The sequence below is a fragment of the Leptonychotes weddellii genome, chromosome 9, assembly GCF_054177405.1.
Source record: "Leptonychotes weddellii isolate Sample4059 chromosome 9, ASM5417740v2, whole genome shotgun sequence".
In the NCBI taxonomy this organism is placed as follows: Eukaryota; Metazoa; Chordata; class Mammalia; order Carnivora; family Phocidae; genus Leptonychotes; species Leptonychotes weddellii.
Window position 1 is genome coordinate 86,917,874 of NC_138377.1, and position 19,313 is coordinate 86,937,186.

Sequence of the window (19,313 nt, forward strand, 5' to 3'; positions counted from 1 at the left end):
CCAGCAGTGGATTGGAAGATTCTTTCCTTGAGAAATCAAACCAATCCAGAAAAAAATGCCCCAGATCCTGAAATGTGCATGTCCCTCATTGGAAATCTTGGTACACCCCCATTCCTTGAAGCTCATCAGCTAATAACTCCTCTTCCCACTTGCAGAGGCTCCAATCTGCTTTTAGTACTTTACTGTTAAATAGGATCAGGCAGCCAAGGATCTGAGTCCTCTTAGGAAGGGCTTCAAGAGGAAAGAAAGGACCAAAACAAACCAGCAAAGAGATACCTTACAGAAGATGGAGATACTGCAGAAAGCAGAAAAAAACATTTTCTTTTGAAAATTATAGTATCTTCAGAGAGAGAGAGAAGCTATTTCATGTCTAAAATGAGAATAGCATTTATGAAACAGGACCAATTAGAGAACAAGAAGGAGATAATGGGGATTACAAATTAAATACTTGAGTTTTAAAAGAAGTTGAGGATGTAGCTCTCAAAAAGTAAAACGAAAAGGACAGAGTTGAAAAGTAGATGAGGAAAAAAATCCAAAAAATTGAAACTCAGTCTAAAAGATGCAACATTACTAATATCTTAGATGCAAAAACCAAAACCAAAATAAAATGGTTCTTTGAACATTATCACAGAAATAATACCGGAACATTTCATGGAACTAATGACATGAATTTCCAAATTGAAGAAGTATATTAAGTGCCCATGTTTTATAAAACCCTCACTCAGATACATCATGGTGAAATTTCAGCCACAGTAGGGACAAAGAAAAGGTCCTAAAAACTGTCAGAGAAAAGTACACAGGGCACACACAGAGGAAAGGGTGTCTTAATAGAAGAATTCTTAACGACATCCCTGGAAGCTACAAGGTAATGGAGTAATACTTTAAAAAATCAGAGGGAGGGGCGCCTGGGTGGCTCAGTCATTAAGCGTCTGCCTTCGGCTCAGGTCATGGTCCCAGGGTCCTGGGATCGAGCCCCGCATTGGGCTCCCTGCTCCGCGGGAAGCCTGCTTCTCCCTCTCCCACTCCCCCTGCTTGTGTTCCCTCTCTCGCTGTATCTCTCTCTGTCAAATGAATAAATAAAATCTTTGGGGGAAAAAAAATTAAAAAAAAAAATCAGAGGGAAAATTATTTCTACCCTGGATTCTAAATCCAGCTAGACTATCAATCAAAAGTAAGCATAGAATAAAGACAAAACACAAGGACTCAAAAAGTTTGCTCCCTTGGACCTCTTAAAAAGCTACCGGAGGGCACCTGGGTGACTCAGTCAGTTAAGCATCTGCCTTTGGCTCAGGTCCTGGAATTGAGTCCCACATAGGGCTGTGTGCTCGGTGGGGAGCCTGCTTCTCCCTCTCCCGCTCCCCCTGCTTGTGCTTGCTCTCTCTCTCTCTGTCAAATAAATAAATAAAATCTTAAAAAGAAAAAAAAGCTACTGGAAGTGAGCTCCCTCAGACCAATTGGGTAAACTAAGAAAGAGGAAACTTAGGAAACAATATGCAAGGAAGAGAGCAACCAGACCCTAATATAAGGCGGGAGGATGGAAGGCTGCAGAAGGGAGGGCACCAGGAGAAAAGATCACCACATTATCTGATAGTTTGGTTATTTTGAAATTAGTGCTTGGTAAGCATCTAACATGGGATGTCGCTGACGAAAGGATTTAAGGATAGGTAGGTGTATCAAAAAGAAGACAAGTGAGAATAGCAATCAGATATTAACCCTAGAAAAGTTAAAGTTTTATAAGGAAAGATGGCCAGAGTCTACAGTTTGGCTCTTTAATGAATATTTAAATAGTCATAACAATATATATCAAAATAATATATAAATAATGTATAATCATAATATAAATAATATTATTGAGAAGCTAACAGAATGAGAAATTTGCATGTATGGTGTGTCATCTCCCATATGTAAAACTGGTAAGTTAGGCAATTGCAGCTAGGCATGTTACTGGGCACCATGGAGGTGAATATCAGAGAAATAGCTAAAATTTGCAATTGGTTTCCTCTGGGGAATGTGACTGGGTAGAGAAGGGAAGCTGGAGAGTCCAAGTTTTCATTATATCTTGTTTTACTTCGATTAAAAATGAAATTGCCTAATACTGTTAAGATACGTCTGAAAATACAAGTAGGCATCATGAAATCATTGGGGTTGGTGAGTTAATAATGGATTTGCAGATGAATGTCCTTCTCTAAGTTGTTCCCGTTTGTAAAATTGGGGGTGATGATGTCTAACATGTTCTACATTTAGAAGAATAATCACCAAGCAGAAGTGACAACACTAGGCTGGTAGGAGACATATGTATCCAGGCAGACCCAAGACAAATTGGAAAGACAAAATAAGTCAGGATGCACTATAGCTGAATAAATAATTGGTAAAGTCGTATGGATATATTTTGAATGCCATGCCTTAAAAAAGAGACTACGCCCATTACCCTTTAAATGTTGACAAAAATTATCCATACATTTGCCCACAAAGGAAACCTCAATACATTTAAAAAGGAAGGAATAATAGAAACTTAATTTTTTGACTACAGTACATGTAGAAATTCACAACATACAGAAATAAGGACCCTCCAAGCCAAAACAACACAACAGCAAACATACTGGATATGAAAAGACTTTCTCGAAAACAACTCATGGGTCAAAGCAAATATCAAATCCATAGATTGAGACTATGTAGGAAATCATGATAGAAACATTACTGTGGTAGAAATTACTGGCTGCCTTCCCAGCGTTAACAGGACGTTGATTTTGTTGAGAGTGTCAGTGACCAGCTAAACATTCCTGTTTCTCAATCCGTCCTTGTAGATGGGGGTGGCCATATGATTAAGTTCTCACCAATGAGAAAGATATAAAATAATAGTGGTGGGTGGGACTTCCAGGAAAGCTCCTTAAAAAGGTTGACTCAGCTGACCTACTAAACCTTTGGCATATGTGATGCTGGGTTAACCATTTTGTAATCCTAGGGTGACTAATACATGCTAAAAGTAGATGAGTGGAAAGATAAAAGAGGTATTCCTCAGAAATATACTGCCATCCATTCTGGCCTTGGACTTCCTGCCTCTGGGGAAAAAAAAAATCCTAACTCTAAAGTTGCTATTTTGGGTCTCTTTGTTAGTAGGAGCCAACACAGTTCCTAACTGACAGTCAGATATCACAACTCATGGGATGTAATTAAAGAATAAAAATAGGGTGCCTGGGTGGCTCAGTTGGTTAAGCGACTGCCTTCAGCTCAGGTCTTGATCCTGGAGTCCCGGGATCAAGTCCCACATCAGACTCCTTGCTCAGCAGGGAGTCTGCTTCTCCCTCTGACCCTCCCCCCTCTCATGCTCTCTCTCTCAAATAAATAAATAAAATCTTAAAAAAAAAAAGAACAAAAAAAATAAATGAAGCATGCAAGTCAAGAAATTGGATACTGAACAACAAAACAAAGGAGAGCAGAAGGAAATAATAAAGATCAAGCTAGAACTCAATAAGAAAATTAAAAAAGAGAAATGATTGTGAAATCTTGAGAGCTACTCTTTAGGAGAACAGTTATTTTTAAAAAATATATGTAGATACACATTTTACTTGCTCAGTCAAGAATTAGGTGAAGAAGCACAAATAAACACAACTGGATAATGAGAAATTATAAAGGAGATGAAATGATTTACATTTTGTAAAACTCTGTGCAAATAAACTTGAAAATGTGGATCAGATAGATGATTTTCTTGGAAAATGTGCTACTAGACTGACTCCAGAATAGAAAGAAAACTGAAAAAGGCCCCTAGCAGTGAAAGAAATGAGACAGCTGTTATGTGTGACCACTTGTTACTGCTCTTCCTGGGGCTTCTTTGCTGTTGGGGTTCTCTAGAGGGGGTGGAAGTGAATTTCTGGTGGGAGGCCTCAGAGTGTGGGGTGGGTTGGGCGTCCTGCCTGGTGATCTGTGTTCTGTCTCTGACAACGGTGGCCATGCCCCAGAAAGGTGATGGCACTGATTCTTGGCATTAGGACACATCCCAAAATAAGGGGCCCCAATTCTTTAGTTTTTTGTAACATTTTTCAGATCCATGTGTTACTGGAACCTTTTTGGTAAGAAAAAAATGATGAAAAATTATTTTTAATCATTTGCTCTCATTGGCAGTCTCAGGAACAAAATAAAACAATGTTCTGCACATCATATACAAATAAATAGAAAGATTTCAAAGCAAGATTGTGAATAAAAAAGGTTGAAAATGCTATTCCAACAGGAAGATCAGTAGTACAGGAGAAAAGAGAAAATGGTGAACATCAGCGTGCCTTCGGTCTTAATCGTTTCATGGAAAAGTACCTTGTTCTCAAATGCTAGTAACTGGAACATCCTATTGGTTAAAAATAAATAGCATAAGTTGTGAGGAGACCAACTAAGGAAAAAAACAAAGCAACCAGAATGGCCTGTCAGCTAGAAACAGAATAAGGAGGTTATGCCAAAGGTGTCAGGTTCTTATGCCTTTCGTCCCCCAGAGGCCACGGTTCAAGCTCGGTGTTGACAAAACCATGGTCACGGAGGGCATCCAGAAAGGCCTGTTTGGATGAGCATTTGGTTGAAGTGTCCTTGCTGGTTAAAGTGTTGTGTTTTCTTGGAACTTTCCCCTCATCATCTTCATTTAAACAGATGTAATTCTCTGGGCGCCTGAGTGGCTCAGTCGTTAAGCGTCTGCCTTTGACTCAGGTCATGATCCCAGGGTCCTGGGATCGAGCCCTGCATCGGGCTCCGTGCTCTGCAGGAAGCCTGCTTCTCCCTCTCCCACTCCCTCTGCTTGTGTTCCCTCTTTCGCTGTGTCTCTCTCTGTCAAATAAATAAATAAAATCTTTAAAAAAACCAAAAAACAAAAAACAGATGTAATTCTAACCTAATGTCCTCTTTTTACCCCATCTTTCCCTGGTAGCGGGAACAGTGAACCATGGAGCTGTATTTCGGTGAATATCAACATGTGCAGCAAGAATATGGCGTCCATCTGAGACTCGCAAGTGATGATAGCAAAAAATCAAGGAATTCCCAACACTCTAAGGCAGGCTCCTATGGTGTCAGTATCCGGGTGCAGGGAATTGATGGCCACCCCTACATAGTCCTGAATAACACGGAGCGGTGTCTGACAGGCACATCTTTTCCTGAAAATGGGCCACCATTTCCATCTCCAATGATAAATAACCTGCCCCTGCATTCCAGCAATGGGTCTGTGCTGGAGGAGAGCAGCGCAGAAGAATTGCAGCTCCCAGAAAATCCTTATGCCCAACCCAGCCCAGTAAGAAACCTGAAACAATCCTCTCTCTTTGAGGGCAAGAATGGGGTTCTCGAATGCAAAGAAGGGCCAGTGAAACCATCCCACATGTTGAACTTTCAGAGGCATCCAGAGCTTTTGCAGCCCTACGACCCTGAAAAGAATGAATTGAACTTGCAAAATCATCAGCCTCCTGAGAGTAATTGGCTAAACACTTTAACAGAAGAAGGTTCCAACAATAAGAAGGCTTGGACTTGCTTCCCCAAACCTGGTAGTTCCCAACCTACCAGCCCTCCTTTGGAAGATGTGGGCAAATCCAGCGTGACGGCCATTCGTTTGTGCAGCTCTGTGGTCATCGATGACCCCAAGAAGCAGACCTCAGTGTGCGTAAATGTTCAGAGCTGCGCCAAGGAGGGGCTGGTGGAGGAGGCCCTTTCCCCTAGTGGGAGGTCCCTGATGGCCCACAGCCCACACACCCATCCCGAAACCAAGAAAGCCAGGCCGGATGTGCTTCCCTTCCGGCGACAGGATTCAGCGGGACCTGTGCTGGATGGAGCTCGGTCCCGGAGGTCCTCTTCCTCATCGGCAACTCCCACTTCGGCCAACTCTTTGTACAGATTTTTACTTGATGATCAGGAATGTGCCATCCATGCCGACAATGTAAATCGTCATGAAAACAGACGGTATATCCCCTTCTTGCCAGGAACTGGGCGGGATATTGATACAGGATCAATTCCTGGTGTGGATCAATTGATTGAAAAGTTTGACCAAAAACCCGGGCTTCAGAGGAGAGGAAGGTCTGGGAAGCGAAACAGAATCAACCCAGAAGACAGGAAGCGGTCCAGAAGTGTGGATAGTGCCTTTCCTTTTGGTCTCCAGGGGAACGCCGAGTACCTAAACGAATTTAGCCGGAACCTGGGCAAGTCCAGCGAACACCTTCTCCGCCCGTCGCAGGTGTGCCCGCAGAGGTCACCTGCTCAGGAGCACCGGGGGAGACAGAGCGTGGGCCGGGCCTTCGCCAAGCTGCAGGGGGCCCACCTCAGGCCTCCCCAGCAGAGCAAGGATGGGAAAGTTCCAGAAAACACAGGTGGTCGGCAGAATACAAACACGCACGCATCTTCCCTCCCAGCACAGAATAAAAAGGAGGAGGAAATCAAAACAGCCACTGCGACGCTGATGTTACAGAATCGGGCACTAGCAACTTCGCCTGACTCCGGTGGCAAGAAGATTTCTGTGAAGACATTTACTTCTGGTACTCAGGTAATGCTCAGGTGGGCCTGAGGTAATGCTCAGGGAATGCTAGCTGTAGGAGGCTACAGGAATGCAGACCCTCTGTCTTGAATCACTAACTGCATATTTGATTTGTGTCAGTTTTCCCCTACAGAGTTTTCAACTTACTGCCAATTGTGTGGTTTTCCAAGTTAACTCAGGTACAGCTAGAATCCCATTGTGGTCTTGTCTGTCAAGTGACCTGACACTATATGCTTGATTTCTCTGTGTGTGTGTGACATCTGAAGGTGTGCAGAATTTGTTTCCACACAGAGGTTCAGTGCTTAGGTTGTGTAGATATATTGACTTTTCTCATGACATTGAGTGACTGGGTTAATATCTGGCCTGAGAAATTAGGTTAATTTTAATTTAGGTGAATCCTAGAGTGACGGAATTTACTTAAGTGGTATATTTAGTGTTTTGGTAGTACCAATAAAAAATAATGATAGTGGTAAAAATGATGATAAGGTTGGTAAGTGTCAGGCACTATTTGTTATAGATTCTAGGATTGCACCAACCCTATGAAGGTAGGTACTATTAATCTCCATTTACAGGTGAGAAAATTGAGGTGAGGCAAAGTGAAGTAAGTTGCCCAAGGTTACAGAGCTACTAAGTGGTGGAGCCAGTTGTAATGAGGATCCTTACCTGAGGAATTGTTTTTGGAAAGTAGGAATGTGTTTGGAAGCTTCTGCATCAGGGTTTTGCCTTCTTCCTGGAAACTTCATCCTGTGGTCTAATAACAGGCTTTATGTTCCAGGCCACACCGGATCTGTTGAAAGGCCAGCAAGAGCTTACTCAACAAACCAATGAGGAGACGGCCAAGCAGATACTTTACAATTACCTCAAAGAGGGGTTAGTGATTTTCCTTAAAGGAGCAAAGTCTTGTCCTTTGGGGGGGGAGGGGCTCTTAATTTCCTTTTCTGAGACCTTGTGTTTTCCCCTCCCTTCCTGCCCTTGTGCGAACTCTTTGAGGCTTAGGAGTCAATGGCTGAAGTTTGCATAACAGTATTTGAGTTGTGGGTCGTGGGTATGAAGAGCAGGGGGAAAATGAATTTATATATATAATTTATTTTTTTTAAGTAATCTCTGCATCCAGTGTGGGACTTGAACTCACGACCTCAAGATCAAGAGTCATGCTCTTCCAACTGGGCCAGCCACGGGCCCCTATTTTTCAAATGACTCCTTATTATTTAAAAAGAAGTTCAAAGATGGGAAGAATGTCTACTCTTCAGTTTTGACTTGAGTCTGCCACCTTGAGTTCTTCATGCATATAGTAGTAATCAATCGTCCCCTTATTAGCCTTTATTAAATAAAACCTCTTTATTAAATAAAACCACTTCTTCCCCTCCCTGGAGTTGATATTGGCCAGGAGCCCCTGCTCCCATGATTTTTAAAGCATGTATGAGTCATTTAAAAGCACTGCTTTTCACATACTTATCTTGGAGGTTGAGTTTGAGTAATCTGGTTTTCAGTCCTTGCTTAGATATTAGGTCAGGAATTTGCACTTTCTGTTTCCATTGTCTCATCAGAAAGGATTAAAAAGGAAAAAAAGCTTTACAACCTGACGTGACTGCAAGTCACTTGGCAAGTACTCATTGGTATCAAAACGCTTCATATTTTTGCATTGTACCTTACAATTAAAGAGCTGACAAAATAGGTTCAGAATGTAAGAGAGGGGCTCTTTTTGGCATGGGGGTGGGGTGGGGAGTAACCAAGCAGATTCTTCTAGCTAAGAACTAGTTGTTGCTGTATTTTTTTGCTCATGATGTATTGAGAGACTGGTGAAATAGACTTTAACAGGAGGTGACTATTTGAGGAAACTTATTTAAAATTTTTTTCCTAACTGCCAGGTATGTGTGATAGAAGGTGTGGTCGAAGTTAGTAAAACTCTATCTGGGGGTGCCTGGGTGGCTCAGTCGGTTAAGCGTCTGCCTTTGGCCTCAGGTCATGATCTTAGGGTCCTGGGATCGAGCCTTGCGTCGGGCTCCCTGCTCAGTGGGGAGTCTGCTTCTCCCTTCCCTCTGTGCTCTCTCTCTCACTCTCTCTCGCTTGCTTGTAAATAAATGAGATCTTTAAAAAACAAACACACAACAAACTCTATCTGATCATTACCTGTGAAAGTGTAGACAAAGAGCTGGGGTATTGACAGTCTCCTCTTGGGCGATTTATTTTTTTAAACACAGGCTAAAAACCAGTTAAAGTCACTGTAGATCATTCTTAGTGTAAGATTTACAAGTAAAGTGTGTGCATGTGGTTTTGTGTGAGAGAGACACACAGAAGAAAGGTATGAATATAAGTCAGTTGAGTCAAACAACAAATTACTGAATTTTCACTGTATGTTTTCTCCAGGCTTAGAATGTTGGTACATCTCTTTCACATGCTTGGAGATGGGACCCCTCATTCCAAATTTAGTGTTAACATAGAACAGTTTATTTGAAGAGAAGTACACCATCCATCTTGTTCTTCTCACACTGGCTTTGCCTGCAGCCTTAATTAATTCATACCTCTTGCAGTTTATCTTCTTAAACGGCTCTGTTGTTTGTATGTTGTGGCACCTAAAGTATCTTGAGACCCATGGTTGTACCCCTCACTGTTTTTTCTGCTGCCTCTTTTCCAGAAGCACCGATAATGATGACGCAACTAAACGGAAAGTCAACCTGGTCTTTGAGAAAATCCAGACTTTAAAGTCTCGAGCAGCAGGGAGCACACAAGGAAATAATCAAGTAAATTGGAGTTCTGTATTCTGCAGAGGGCATTTAACTTGGAATGTGGCAAACAAATTGCTCTTTCTTCAGCCAGTACATTCCTATACATTTGGTTATTGCAGTAAGTAGAAAGTTACCTGAGTAGGGAGCAGGACCTAAGATGGAAGATCATGTTGTAAATATTATTGTGCACCTGCCTTTTTTTCAGCAAGGTTTTTAAAGAGATTTTATTTAAAAAATATATAACATATAACATGATGAAACAAAAAGGGGGTGAACTTTAGAAAGAGAAAATAAGGGCGCCTGGGTGGCTCAGTTGATTAAGCGACTGCCTTCGGCTCAGGTCTTGGTCCTGGAGTCCCAGGATCGAGTCCTGCATTGGGCTCCCTGCTCAGCAGGGAGTCTGCTTCTGCCTCTGACCCTCTCTCCCCTCGTGTTCTCTCTCTCAGATAAATAAAATCTAAAAAAAAAGAGAGAGAGAGAGAAAATAAAAATAGGAAGAACGGAATGGAATCATGGTCGGAGAACCCTAACATATCCAAGGTATCGAAGGAAGCTCTAGAACTTCAGAGAATAAGAAATAAGAGGATAAGAACAGGAGAATAAGGAATAGAGACTGGTGAAGCCAACCGGCATGGGTGGAAGAGAAAAGAAGAAGTGGAGTGGGGCCAAATTCTTTTTAAAAAAACTGCCTGTTTCATTTATTGTGCTGAATTACAGTTGGGATGTGGAGATTTTTTTGGTTGTTAAAGGAGTCATCCCATGTTTGGTGAACATCTACATGCCAGACACACCTTGTGTCCTGACAGGAAGCAACATTTGAGAGGGACGACTAAAAGCTTGTTCCTCAATCCTGCACCGCCTTGAATTGGGACGCACTTCTTGCTTGTGTGTCTTCTCTTTCTCTCCCGGGGAATTCTGCGTGCAAAGGAAAGAGTATACCAGAGACCGTTCACAGGAAGTTTGCCTATAGCTTCTTTGTCACTTTGGAAACATAGGTATACAGGATGTTCTTAGGCATCAGCTCCCTCTTTTCTCTACTGTTCAGCGCTCAGCTAACCCATGACTGCTGCTATGGCATCCAGTAGAATGATCTCACACACACACACACACACACACACACACACGAACTATTCCGATGGGGGAATCTTTAAATTATACACCTTGCTTATAGGCAGGCTTCGGGGGCTCTACATAGTTCTTAAAATTGGTGTAGGGGTTTTGTGCTAAAATTCTTAAATCCAAATTACCACTGTGACTCTTGCTTTTCACTCACCTGCATATTTTTAGGGTGAACACATCCTTTGGCCTTGATGTTAAGATTGTCATTGTGGGTCACAGACTGTGGGTATCCAGACCAAACTAGGGAAGTTAGGTTAAGCCCTCTGGAATCTGGGACACTAACAGTGTCTTAAAAAAGTAAAGAAGTCTCTGGGAGAAAAAGGGAAGGCAGGATGTTCTAGGTAGAGGGACTAGCATGAACAAATACAAAGAGGTACGTGTTCGCTATGTTTAGGGGACTGGAGGTGATTTAGTGTAGCTGGAGCAGAGAGCCAGGGTGTGGAGAGGAAGTGCCAGATAGAAGGGACCTTGGAAATCACAGAAGTTTCCATTTTTGGCTAACGGTGATGAGCCATCACCGATGGGCTTTGAACAGGAATGAATAGTGTGGTATTTGTAGAATTTCTTTTTTTTTTTTTTTTAAAGATTTTATTTATTTATTTGTGAGAGAGAATGAGAGACAGAGACCACGAGAGGGAGGAGGGTCAGAGGGAGAAGCAGACTCCCTGCCGAGCAGGGAGCCCGATGCGGGACTCGATCCCGGGACTCCAGGATCATGACCTGAGCCGAAGGCAGTCGCTTAACCGACTGAGCCACCCAGGCGCCCTGTAGAATTTCATTCCGTTCATTCATTCACCATGACTGCTTAATTGCCCAGACTTTTCTACTCTTGTTCTTTCCCTGTTATTTTTTGAATCTGATTATCTGTGGCCAGAGGCTTTGGAGTTTTATCTTTTTGGTGTCAGTTGAGTGATTTCCTGTGAGAGAAGGAAAGACCATACTGGAAACAGCAGAGTAGGTAGAGTTTTCGTTTGGGCGAGAACAATGTACAATTTCCCTCATTGGGTTGGATTTAGATTTCCATAATGGATTGTTCTCATTTTGCCTAAGAAAATAGGAAATCCTGTGTTTTTGTTGATGGTTGGGTTCGGTTAACTTCACAGGAGTAGGTGAGGAAGTACCTCATTCCAAGTTCATCACACACAACTCACACCTGGATTCAGGCGCGTGAGAGCCAAGACGGCTTTTTCTAGCTTTGATTCCTGTTTTTATCCCTTTTCCTCCCCTTTTGTGGTGTCCTAACCACTTTGCTGTAGGATTTTAGCCAAATCCTTTCAAGAGCATCATCCTGTTATATCCATGGAAGAAAAAAAATGAGATCGTTAATATTCATACTCAGATCAGAGTCTGTTTTCTAATAGACTCTCTAATCAGACCCCTCTTTGTTATATCTCCCTTCATTATGGAAATGTAGCATCTAAAAGAAGAAAGCCAATTCAGCCAACATACATTTATTTACTACTTGTATACAGGCATATGCAGAGAGCAAGAAAATCTCAGGTTCTAGAATAATGATTCCCAGTGCAATGGAAGTTCTGTAATAGATTGTACGAAGGGCCTTGGGAACACAGAAACATGGGCTTTGGTTATAACTTTAGGCAATAGAGGGATCTTCAACAAATACTTATTTTTTATCTTTTTACATTGTTTTATTGGGGTATGACTTATATACAGTAGATCGCACAACTGTCTAGTTCATTGAGTTTTTAATATAGGTGTGTGTCCATGCACACACCACCCTGATCAAGATACAGAGCACTCTGATCACCCCCAGAAGGTTTCCTTTTGCCCCTTTCTCTAGAGGGGTTTACATTTGAATTGAGTCTTAAGATTTTGATGTTACTGCTCGCATTACATTTTGGGAGAAAGAAAATAAAGCATCTCGAACATGTACATTAGGTTATCTCTGCAATTAATTACAGGCTTCTAATTCTTCGCCTGAAGTCAGAGACCTGTTGGAACAGAAAAACAAGTTGACCACAGAAGTGGCTGAACTTCAGAGAAAGCTTCAACTAGAAGTCAAGGTATCTGATTTTTCCTTTTATGTTATTTTTTAAATTTCTGTCTTGCAAAGAATATCTTAAGCAAATCTGGGTGCTCAAGTGAAGCGAAAGCGTTTTTTTCCCCCCCAAAAGAAATATTCCTCTCATCACTGAGTAAATTCCTGTATATTTGGCTCCTGCTATCCAAAGAATTTTTTTTAATTTTTAATTTTTTTAAAGTAATCGAAGCCCATAGACACAGTTTGCTTTGACAGAGTAAAACACTGTTGGATTCAGGCAGGCCAGTAGGAAACTAAATGCATATTAAATATCCAAACTGAGTAATAGAAGTAGCAGACTGAGGTTTAGCTGTCTTTGTATTTCTCTTAGAAGTATTACAACTCATTCAGTATTTAATGTTTCTAGTTGCAAACTCCCAGGCCTAGTCATATAGGTTGATTAAGTTGTTTAATAAATGAGTGCAAAGACATGGAGTCCATCAGAGTTTTGAGGTAGTCTTCTGTGGGATTGCATTAACGTTCAGTGGAGGTACTTGAAAATCACATGTATTCATCTTAGAATCAGCAGAACATGAAAGAAGAGAGAGAGAGAATGAGAGCAAGCTTGGAAGAGCTCCAGGGCCGGCACGACAGTAAAATGGAAGAGAATTCCGTGCTGCAGCAGCGCCTGGAAGAGAGCGAAGGGGAGCTCCGGAAGAACCTGGAGGAGTGAGTTCTGGGCCAAGAGCCTTGGTTCCTGCATCCAATGTAGCCAGAATCTTTTTGTCTGTTTAATACTACCCAGCCTTCCAAATATTTAGAGGGGCTGCTGACCCTTCCTTTTCTCCCTCTTACCTTGTAAAATTGCGAAGCTGATGACACATGCAAGACTGGTAAGCAGAAAGGTTAATAATTTCAAATTTCGTTGAATACCTTAAAGGATGCCTTGTAAAGTTTTAGCTCTGAGACTGGCTCCTGGAGCTGATAAGCGAGAAGCAGGGAATACTGAATGGTGATATCTATAGACAGAGATTTCAAGAAGCCTGGACCCAGCCTCCAAAAAGCACATGTCCTATGACTTCTGTAATCTCCCAGTTTGTGAATTTTATCCTGAATGCTGCTGACCAGTGCTTATGCCTCTGTTGAGTCTGCAGAGAGGGAAGGTCAAAGCCAAGATGGCCCTGCTATTGCATCATATTAAAATCTGTGAAAAAGGGATCTGAAGCCAAAGTCTGCAAACGTGCAGTGCTATGAAGCTCTGCGGCTGTGGTGGAGGTCTTAAGTGAAGGTCTAAGCAGGAGTGAAATCCAGAAGGAAATTCAAGAAAAATATAATAAAATCATTTGATTGCCTTTGCAATTTTGATGATGTAGTTTTTGCTTTAAAAACATTCCTAGGTAGAAAAATTGGTGAGAAAAAAACAAAATTTAGGGTGTAATAAAGACTTTACAAAATCAAAAGGTAAAATAGTTGTGAGTTTGATTTAGAGCAGAGGTTGGCAAACTTTTTCTATCAGGTAGTAAATATTTTATGGTTTATGGGCCATATGGTCTTTGTTGGACCCCTTTTGTTCTGCCATTGTATTGTGCAAATGACCACGTGTAATACATAAATGAATGAGCATGGCTCTATTCCGATAAAACTTTATTTACAAAAATTGGCCGTGGGCCAGATTGGCCAAGTAGGCCATAATTTGCTGACTCTTCTGGGCCTGGGGGCGGGGTGGGGGGTAGGGAGTAGGGTGGCTTTAGTGAAAGCATTATCAAAGAGGTTCTGCTTTTTTGGGTCAATTTCTTTCTTATCATCTAAATTCTAGTACCCTACAGTCTCCTTTTGGGGAGAAACTGTCACTGCATAACCTTCCCCATTACATTGGTTTGAATTCTCACTTGCCTTCTTGTTGGACAAATTAGACTGTAGACATGAGTTCCTGCCAGTGCCTTTTCTGGTTTGTGATTCCTTGTTCAGTATAGAACGGAGAATGGAAGGCTCCTTGGGGCTTCAGAGGACTCTGCTTGACCCTCTGAAGGTTTGAAATCAAACTGGATGAAACAATGCAAGGCTTAGCACAGTCTCTCTGATGGGCTTCTTCCCCTGCTAGACTGTTCCAGGTAAAGATGGAACGGGAGCAGCACCAGACCGAGATCAGGGATCTCCAGGACCAGCTCTCAGAAATGCATGATGAATTGGACAGCGCCAAACGAGCTGAGGACAGGGAAAAGGGAGCTCTGATTGAGGTAAGGGGGGGAGGGCGTGGGATCAGGTGTCAAGAGAGACCCCAACTTCCTGGAGGGGGTGGGGTGGGTAGGGGCGGCGGGGTCTGGATACTACAAGCCATGTTCCACTATGCCTATGGCTAGATTCCATAAAAGCATCATCTGTAATAGTTTTTAAACTTTGTCTTAGGAAAAATTTCAACCATACAGAAAAGTAGAAAAAAGTAATTCATTAACTCCCATAGAGCCCCAATCCAAATCCAATGGTTGTCAACATTTTGTCATACCCCATTTCTTCATGTTCATTCTTTTATCCTGTTATTTTTTTCATCTGTCCATCTATTCATCTTTGCTGAACCATTTCAAAATAAATTACAGATAATACCACACTTCACCCCTAAATTCTTTGGCACGCATCTTTAAAAAATTAGGGAATTTTGTTATAACCACAATACTATTATTATACCTAAAACAATGAATAATTCCTATAATATAACAGTAATACCTGGTCCTTATTCAGAATTTGCTAGTTGTCCCTCAAGTATATTTTATAGTTGTTTCCTCCACCCCCAACCCAGGGTCCAGTCAAGAATCCCATATTGCCTTCATTGTTCTCTTTCTCTGCCAATTTCCTATTCCCTGTTCTCTTTCTTCCATTCCATTGATTTTCCAAAGAGACCAGACCAATGGCCCACATTCTGGATTTGTCTGATTATTTCCTGACGGTGTCCGTTAACTTGTTCCATTATATCCTGCATTTCCAGTAAATGTGAAGTTAGATCTAAACACTAATAGATTCAGGTTAAACTTTAGGCAAAGACACTTTGTAAGTAATGCTAGTAATGGGAAAGCATTTTAAAGATGCTCATGCCCATACAGCATTTACCACAGTTTTTTTTTTAAGGCCCCCACAAGAGTGTAAGCTCCAGGAGGCAGGGCTGGTGATGGTTGGCTTAGTGTTTTATCCTCATTAGCTGTTCCAGTGCCTGGGACATATAGCACTTGGCAAATATTTGTGGAGATGGTTGGATGGATTCATTATGAATAAATGAATGAGTGAATGAATGAATGAACACTTTTGCTATGTACACAGGCTGTCCGTCTGGCTTCTGCCCATATCAGTATATTCCCTATTGATTATTTAGTTCTTATCAATCCATGAATCAGTGAATGAAGGTGACTCTTTCCTCTGCTTAGCATTTGTTAATTATTGTGTGGTTTCCTAAAGACAGTCATTATCTCTTCCCTGAATTAGACTGCAATCCTGTTAAGGTGGTAGATACATACATAGGTTGTGAACGTCCACATTTTTTTTTTTGGTCAGAGATGGGTATAATTGAAGATCAGAAATAGAATTTGTATCTCTGTGTCCATTTAGGTGTTTTGATATTGGCTATAATTATCATACCCTGTATTTTTGGCATAGTTTTGAAGCTTATTTCCTTATAAGCTTCGGTTTGTAGGAACAGCCAACAAATAAATGATACACAATTTAGAACAATGCGAAAAAAAAAAGAAGAAGAAACCATAAAAAAATAAAACAATAAAGGTACTTTGTCAGCATTTACTTCTCATTTTCTACAGCTTTCCCCCTAAGGGCCTGGGTCTTTGTTCTGGTCTTGGAGTTCAAGTTTCTGGCTGCCTCCAAGTCTCAGCGGTCAAGTGTTTTCTCACTCCCTTCCTTGTTTCATTTTGGACTAATTCCCTGGAGGGATTTTAGGTCTTGCTCTTTAGAACTTAGAGTCTCTTCCCTGTGACTTGGTGGTGGCAGAGAGCAGAGCGCTGGTGGCTACCCAGTTATAGGTGTTCTCACAAATTCATTTACCATATGGGCAGAGGGGAATTGTTTCTCTTCTCCCACATGAGCATCTCTCTCTCTGTCTCCACTTAGATCTTTTCTCCTGAGAAAGCCTTGGGCCTGTTCCATAGCACCTCTTTTTATCCAGTGACCTTTATCTTAAAAACCAGCACATTCATGGTGTTATATTGCTTCTCATGGTTCCGCCTTCTTCTTGGGGCTGAGTTACAAAGACAAGGGGCATTAGAATGGGGTTTTGAAAATGGTGTATTTGTTGCTGAAATATTAAAACATCATAAAATGGGGGTGCCTGGGTGGCTCAGTCGGTGAAGTCCAACTCTTGATTTCAGCTCAGATCATGATCTCAGGGTTGTGAGATGGAGCTCTGCATCGGGCTCTGTGCTGAGCATGGAGCCTGCTTGGATTCTCCCTCTCTCTCTGCCCCTCCTCCCCTGCTCACGTGCTCTCTTTCTCTCTCTCAAAAAAAAAAAAAAAATTAAAATTTTTTTAAATTATAAAATGGAATTTTAAAATGGAGGGGTGGTAGAAATATTTTCCTAACATCTTAATGACTATTTTTATTTCTACATTTTCTATTTTTATATCTACATTTATTTCTTCACTGCCTCCCTATCCATTGACAACTTTCATCTACCCTTCTGTAATTTAGGGACAATTATAGTGTCCCTACAGCTTTGATACCTGCCTTTAAAAATTCATTAGTCAAGGGGCATCTGGGTGGTATAGTCGGTTGAGCATCTGACTCTTGGTTTTGGCTCAGGTCGTGATCTTGGGGTCATGAGATCGAGCCCTGCTTCGGGCTCCGCACTCATTGCTGAGTCTCCTTAGGATTCTCTCTCCCTCTCCCTCTGCCCCTTCCTTGCACATGAGTGCTCTCACTCTCTCAAATAAATAAATAAATCTTTTAAAAAGTTCATTTTTCAGAAACACTTTTCCTTATTATAATTTATAGTCTTCATATTTCATTTTTTAGGGAGATAAACCATAATAAATTTCATCATCCTCTATTGTTTCTCTCTTTTTTCAATTACATAAAAATGTGTTGAATGTTTTTCACATGTATCCTTTTACTTCTTTAGAAAAATTTCCTAAGGATAAGTTCCCAGAAATGATGTCACTGAACAGTTTATGACTTTCAATAAAAATGTAGCTTCACAAACAAATTTAAATAGAAGACTTTGCCATATCCTATGATACTTGTGTGGACACTTTATTGATTCTAAAAAGGGAAGGTGTTATCTTTGCTGTTGGGAAGTCTTTTAAGTTGCTGGATTTTCTCACTAACAGAAACCTCTAATTGTTAATTGTCCTTTCACCTGAAATCCTGTTTCCTTTTAGGTTCATTTTAGCACATTTGAGCTTGCTCTATTTTATATCTGTCCATTTCTTCTACTAGCCAGTTAGTTCAAGAACATGTCGGCTTTGCTTCTTCCCCCATTTCATGCCTCACACAGTGCCAAGCAACAGAGCAAATGAATAAATAAATTTCAGTATTTAAATTATTTTAGAACTGTCACCATTTAAGAAAAGGGAATAATTCTGAATTGAGCCGCATGCTTCTTTGCCTTTTTAAGCACAATGCACCGAGCATATATTACTGAATAAAATTTAATTAATTAAATAGTCTGACTTATTTATAGTGGTAACTAGGATAAGGATATGAGCCTCAGTTTTGGTGATGTGTTTTCAGGCTGGTAATGAGAGACAGAAAAGGCAACAGAGCACATCTGTTCTTAAAATAGCCGATATTGCTGGCTTTCTGATTATTTGCCTCTTTCCTGTAACAGGAGGAATATCATCTATTCTGTCTTTCTGCAAGATGAGTTAGGGCACAGTTTCTCTGTGTCAGATTGGGTTTCTCTGGAGGTTCATCCTCACTGTTTCAATCAGGTTCCTTTGACTTGTCAGCAATAGTTAAAACATGACCTATGGTTTCTATAGCACTAATAAAATAGACCCTATCTCCTTGTCACATTCAATTTATTCTTCATATCTTAATAAAAAGTGGCCTGGGGGAATCTGATAACAGATTATAGTTATGGCCAAGTTTTCCATGGCATTTGGCTTAGAACAGGCTCTTAAACACAATGAATATTAAGCACTCCTGCTTTTGAGTGTTTGAAAAAAGTTTGAAGGCTTTTTATTTTGGGAGGCTTGCCAAATGCACAAGATTTTTCATGAAATCTCTTTTAATTTTTTACATTTTGTTAAGTAACATTGGACACCAACACAAAATCAGTAAAGTAACAGTGAGAGAGAATAAAGTTAAAAAAAAAAAAGAAGGAAGAGAGGGAGAGTGAAAAAGAAAGAAAGAGTAAAAAATACCATTCTCTTAGGATAAACCATATAATTGACCAAAAATAAGATGACTTTGTTATTCTGTTAAACAGTTGATGGTTCTGAACTTTTTTTTTTAAACTCAAGTTACAAAAATGATTACAAAATAAGTTTTCAATCACTTCTTTGTTGGTAAATGCATTCCTCTCCATTCTGGGGGTAATGGGTGAACATGAGACCTTGCTCTAAGTGCCATGACAGTGGAGTTTCTAATTACCAACCATTGTCTTTGATGGGAGCCTGCAGTGCTGATGGATGGGCCTCACTGCAGCAGACAGAGACTGGTAACGGTTTATCCCTGGCATTTGCCAAGATGCAAGTACTTAAAATATTCTGGTATTGAAATTGTATTGATCTGAGGATAAACTGTGCTCAGAAACGAGGTCTCTAATAGTAAAATACTGGTAGGATATGACTGCACATTTTACAAATTTTAATTAAAAAATAACTAAAAAATAAGGTTTTTCATCAGCTGTGATATGCTTTCTAGGCCATTCTTCTGGGGGAAAAAATTACATAATTCCCTATCAGCTACAGTTTTGACATAAAACCTTTTATGTGTCCTTTTAGTGAGTATGGGCTGCAGATAGAGACCCTATAACTTCTGGGAAATATGTACACAGAAGAG

General features: G+C 40.8%; 1 protein-coding gene across 4 annotated transcripts in view; it reads left to right on the forward strand.

Annotated features, from left to right (window-relative positions):
• The window catches only part of CGNL1 (cingulin like 1), a 157,051-nt gene that overhangs the window by 54,112 nt on the left and 83,626 nt on the right, over positions 1-19,313 (forward strand). For all 4 annotated transcript variants that reach the window (XM_081831147.1, XM_081831148.1, XM_081831149.1 and 1 more), the window contains 6 exons: positions 4,904-6,496; positions 7,263-7,357; positions 9,123-9,228; positions 12,255-12,356; positions 12,894-13,042; positions 14,415-14,550. In XM_081831147.1, the coding sequence (XP_081687273.1) occupies positions 4,919-6,496; positions 7,263-7,357; positions 9,123-9,228; positions 12,255-12,356; positions 12,894-13,042; positions 14,415-14,550 (2,166 nt within the window). In that variant the 5' untranslated portion in view covers positions 4,904-4,918. The remainder of the gene's footprint in view (positions 1-4,903; positions 6,497-7,262; positions 7,358-9,122; positions 9,229-12,254; positions 12,357-12,893; positions 13,043-14,414; positions 14,551-19,313) is intronic.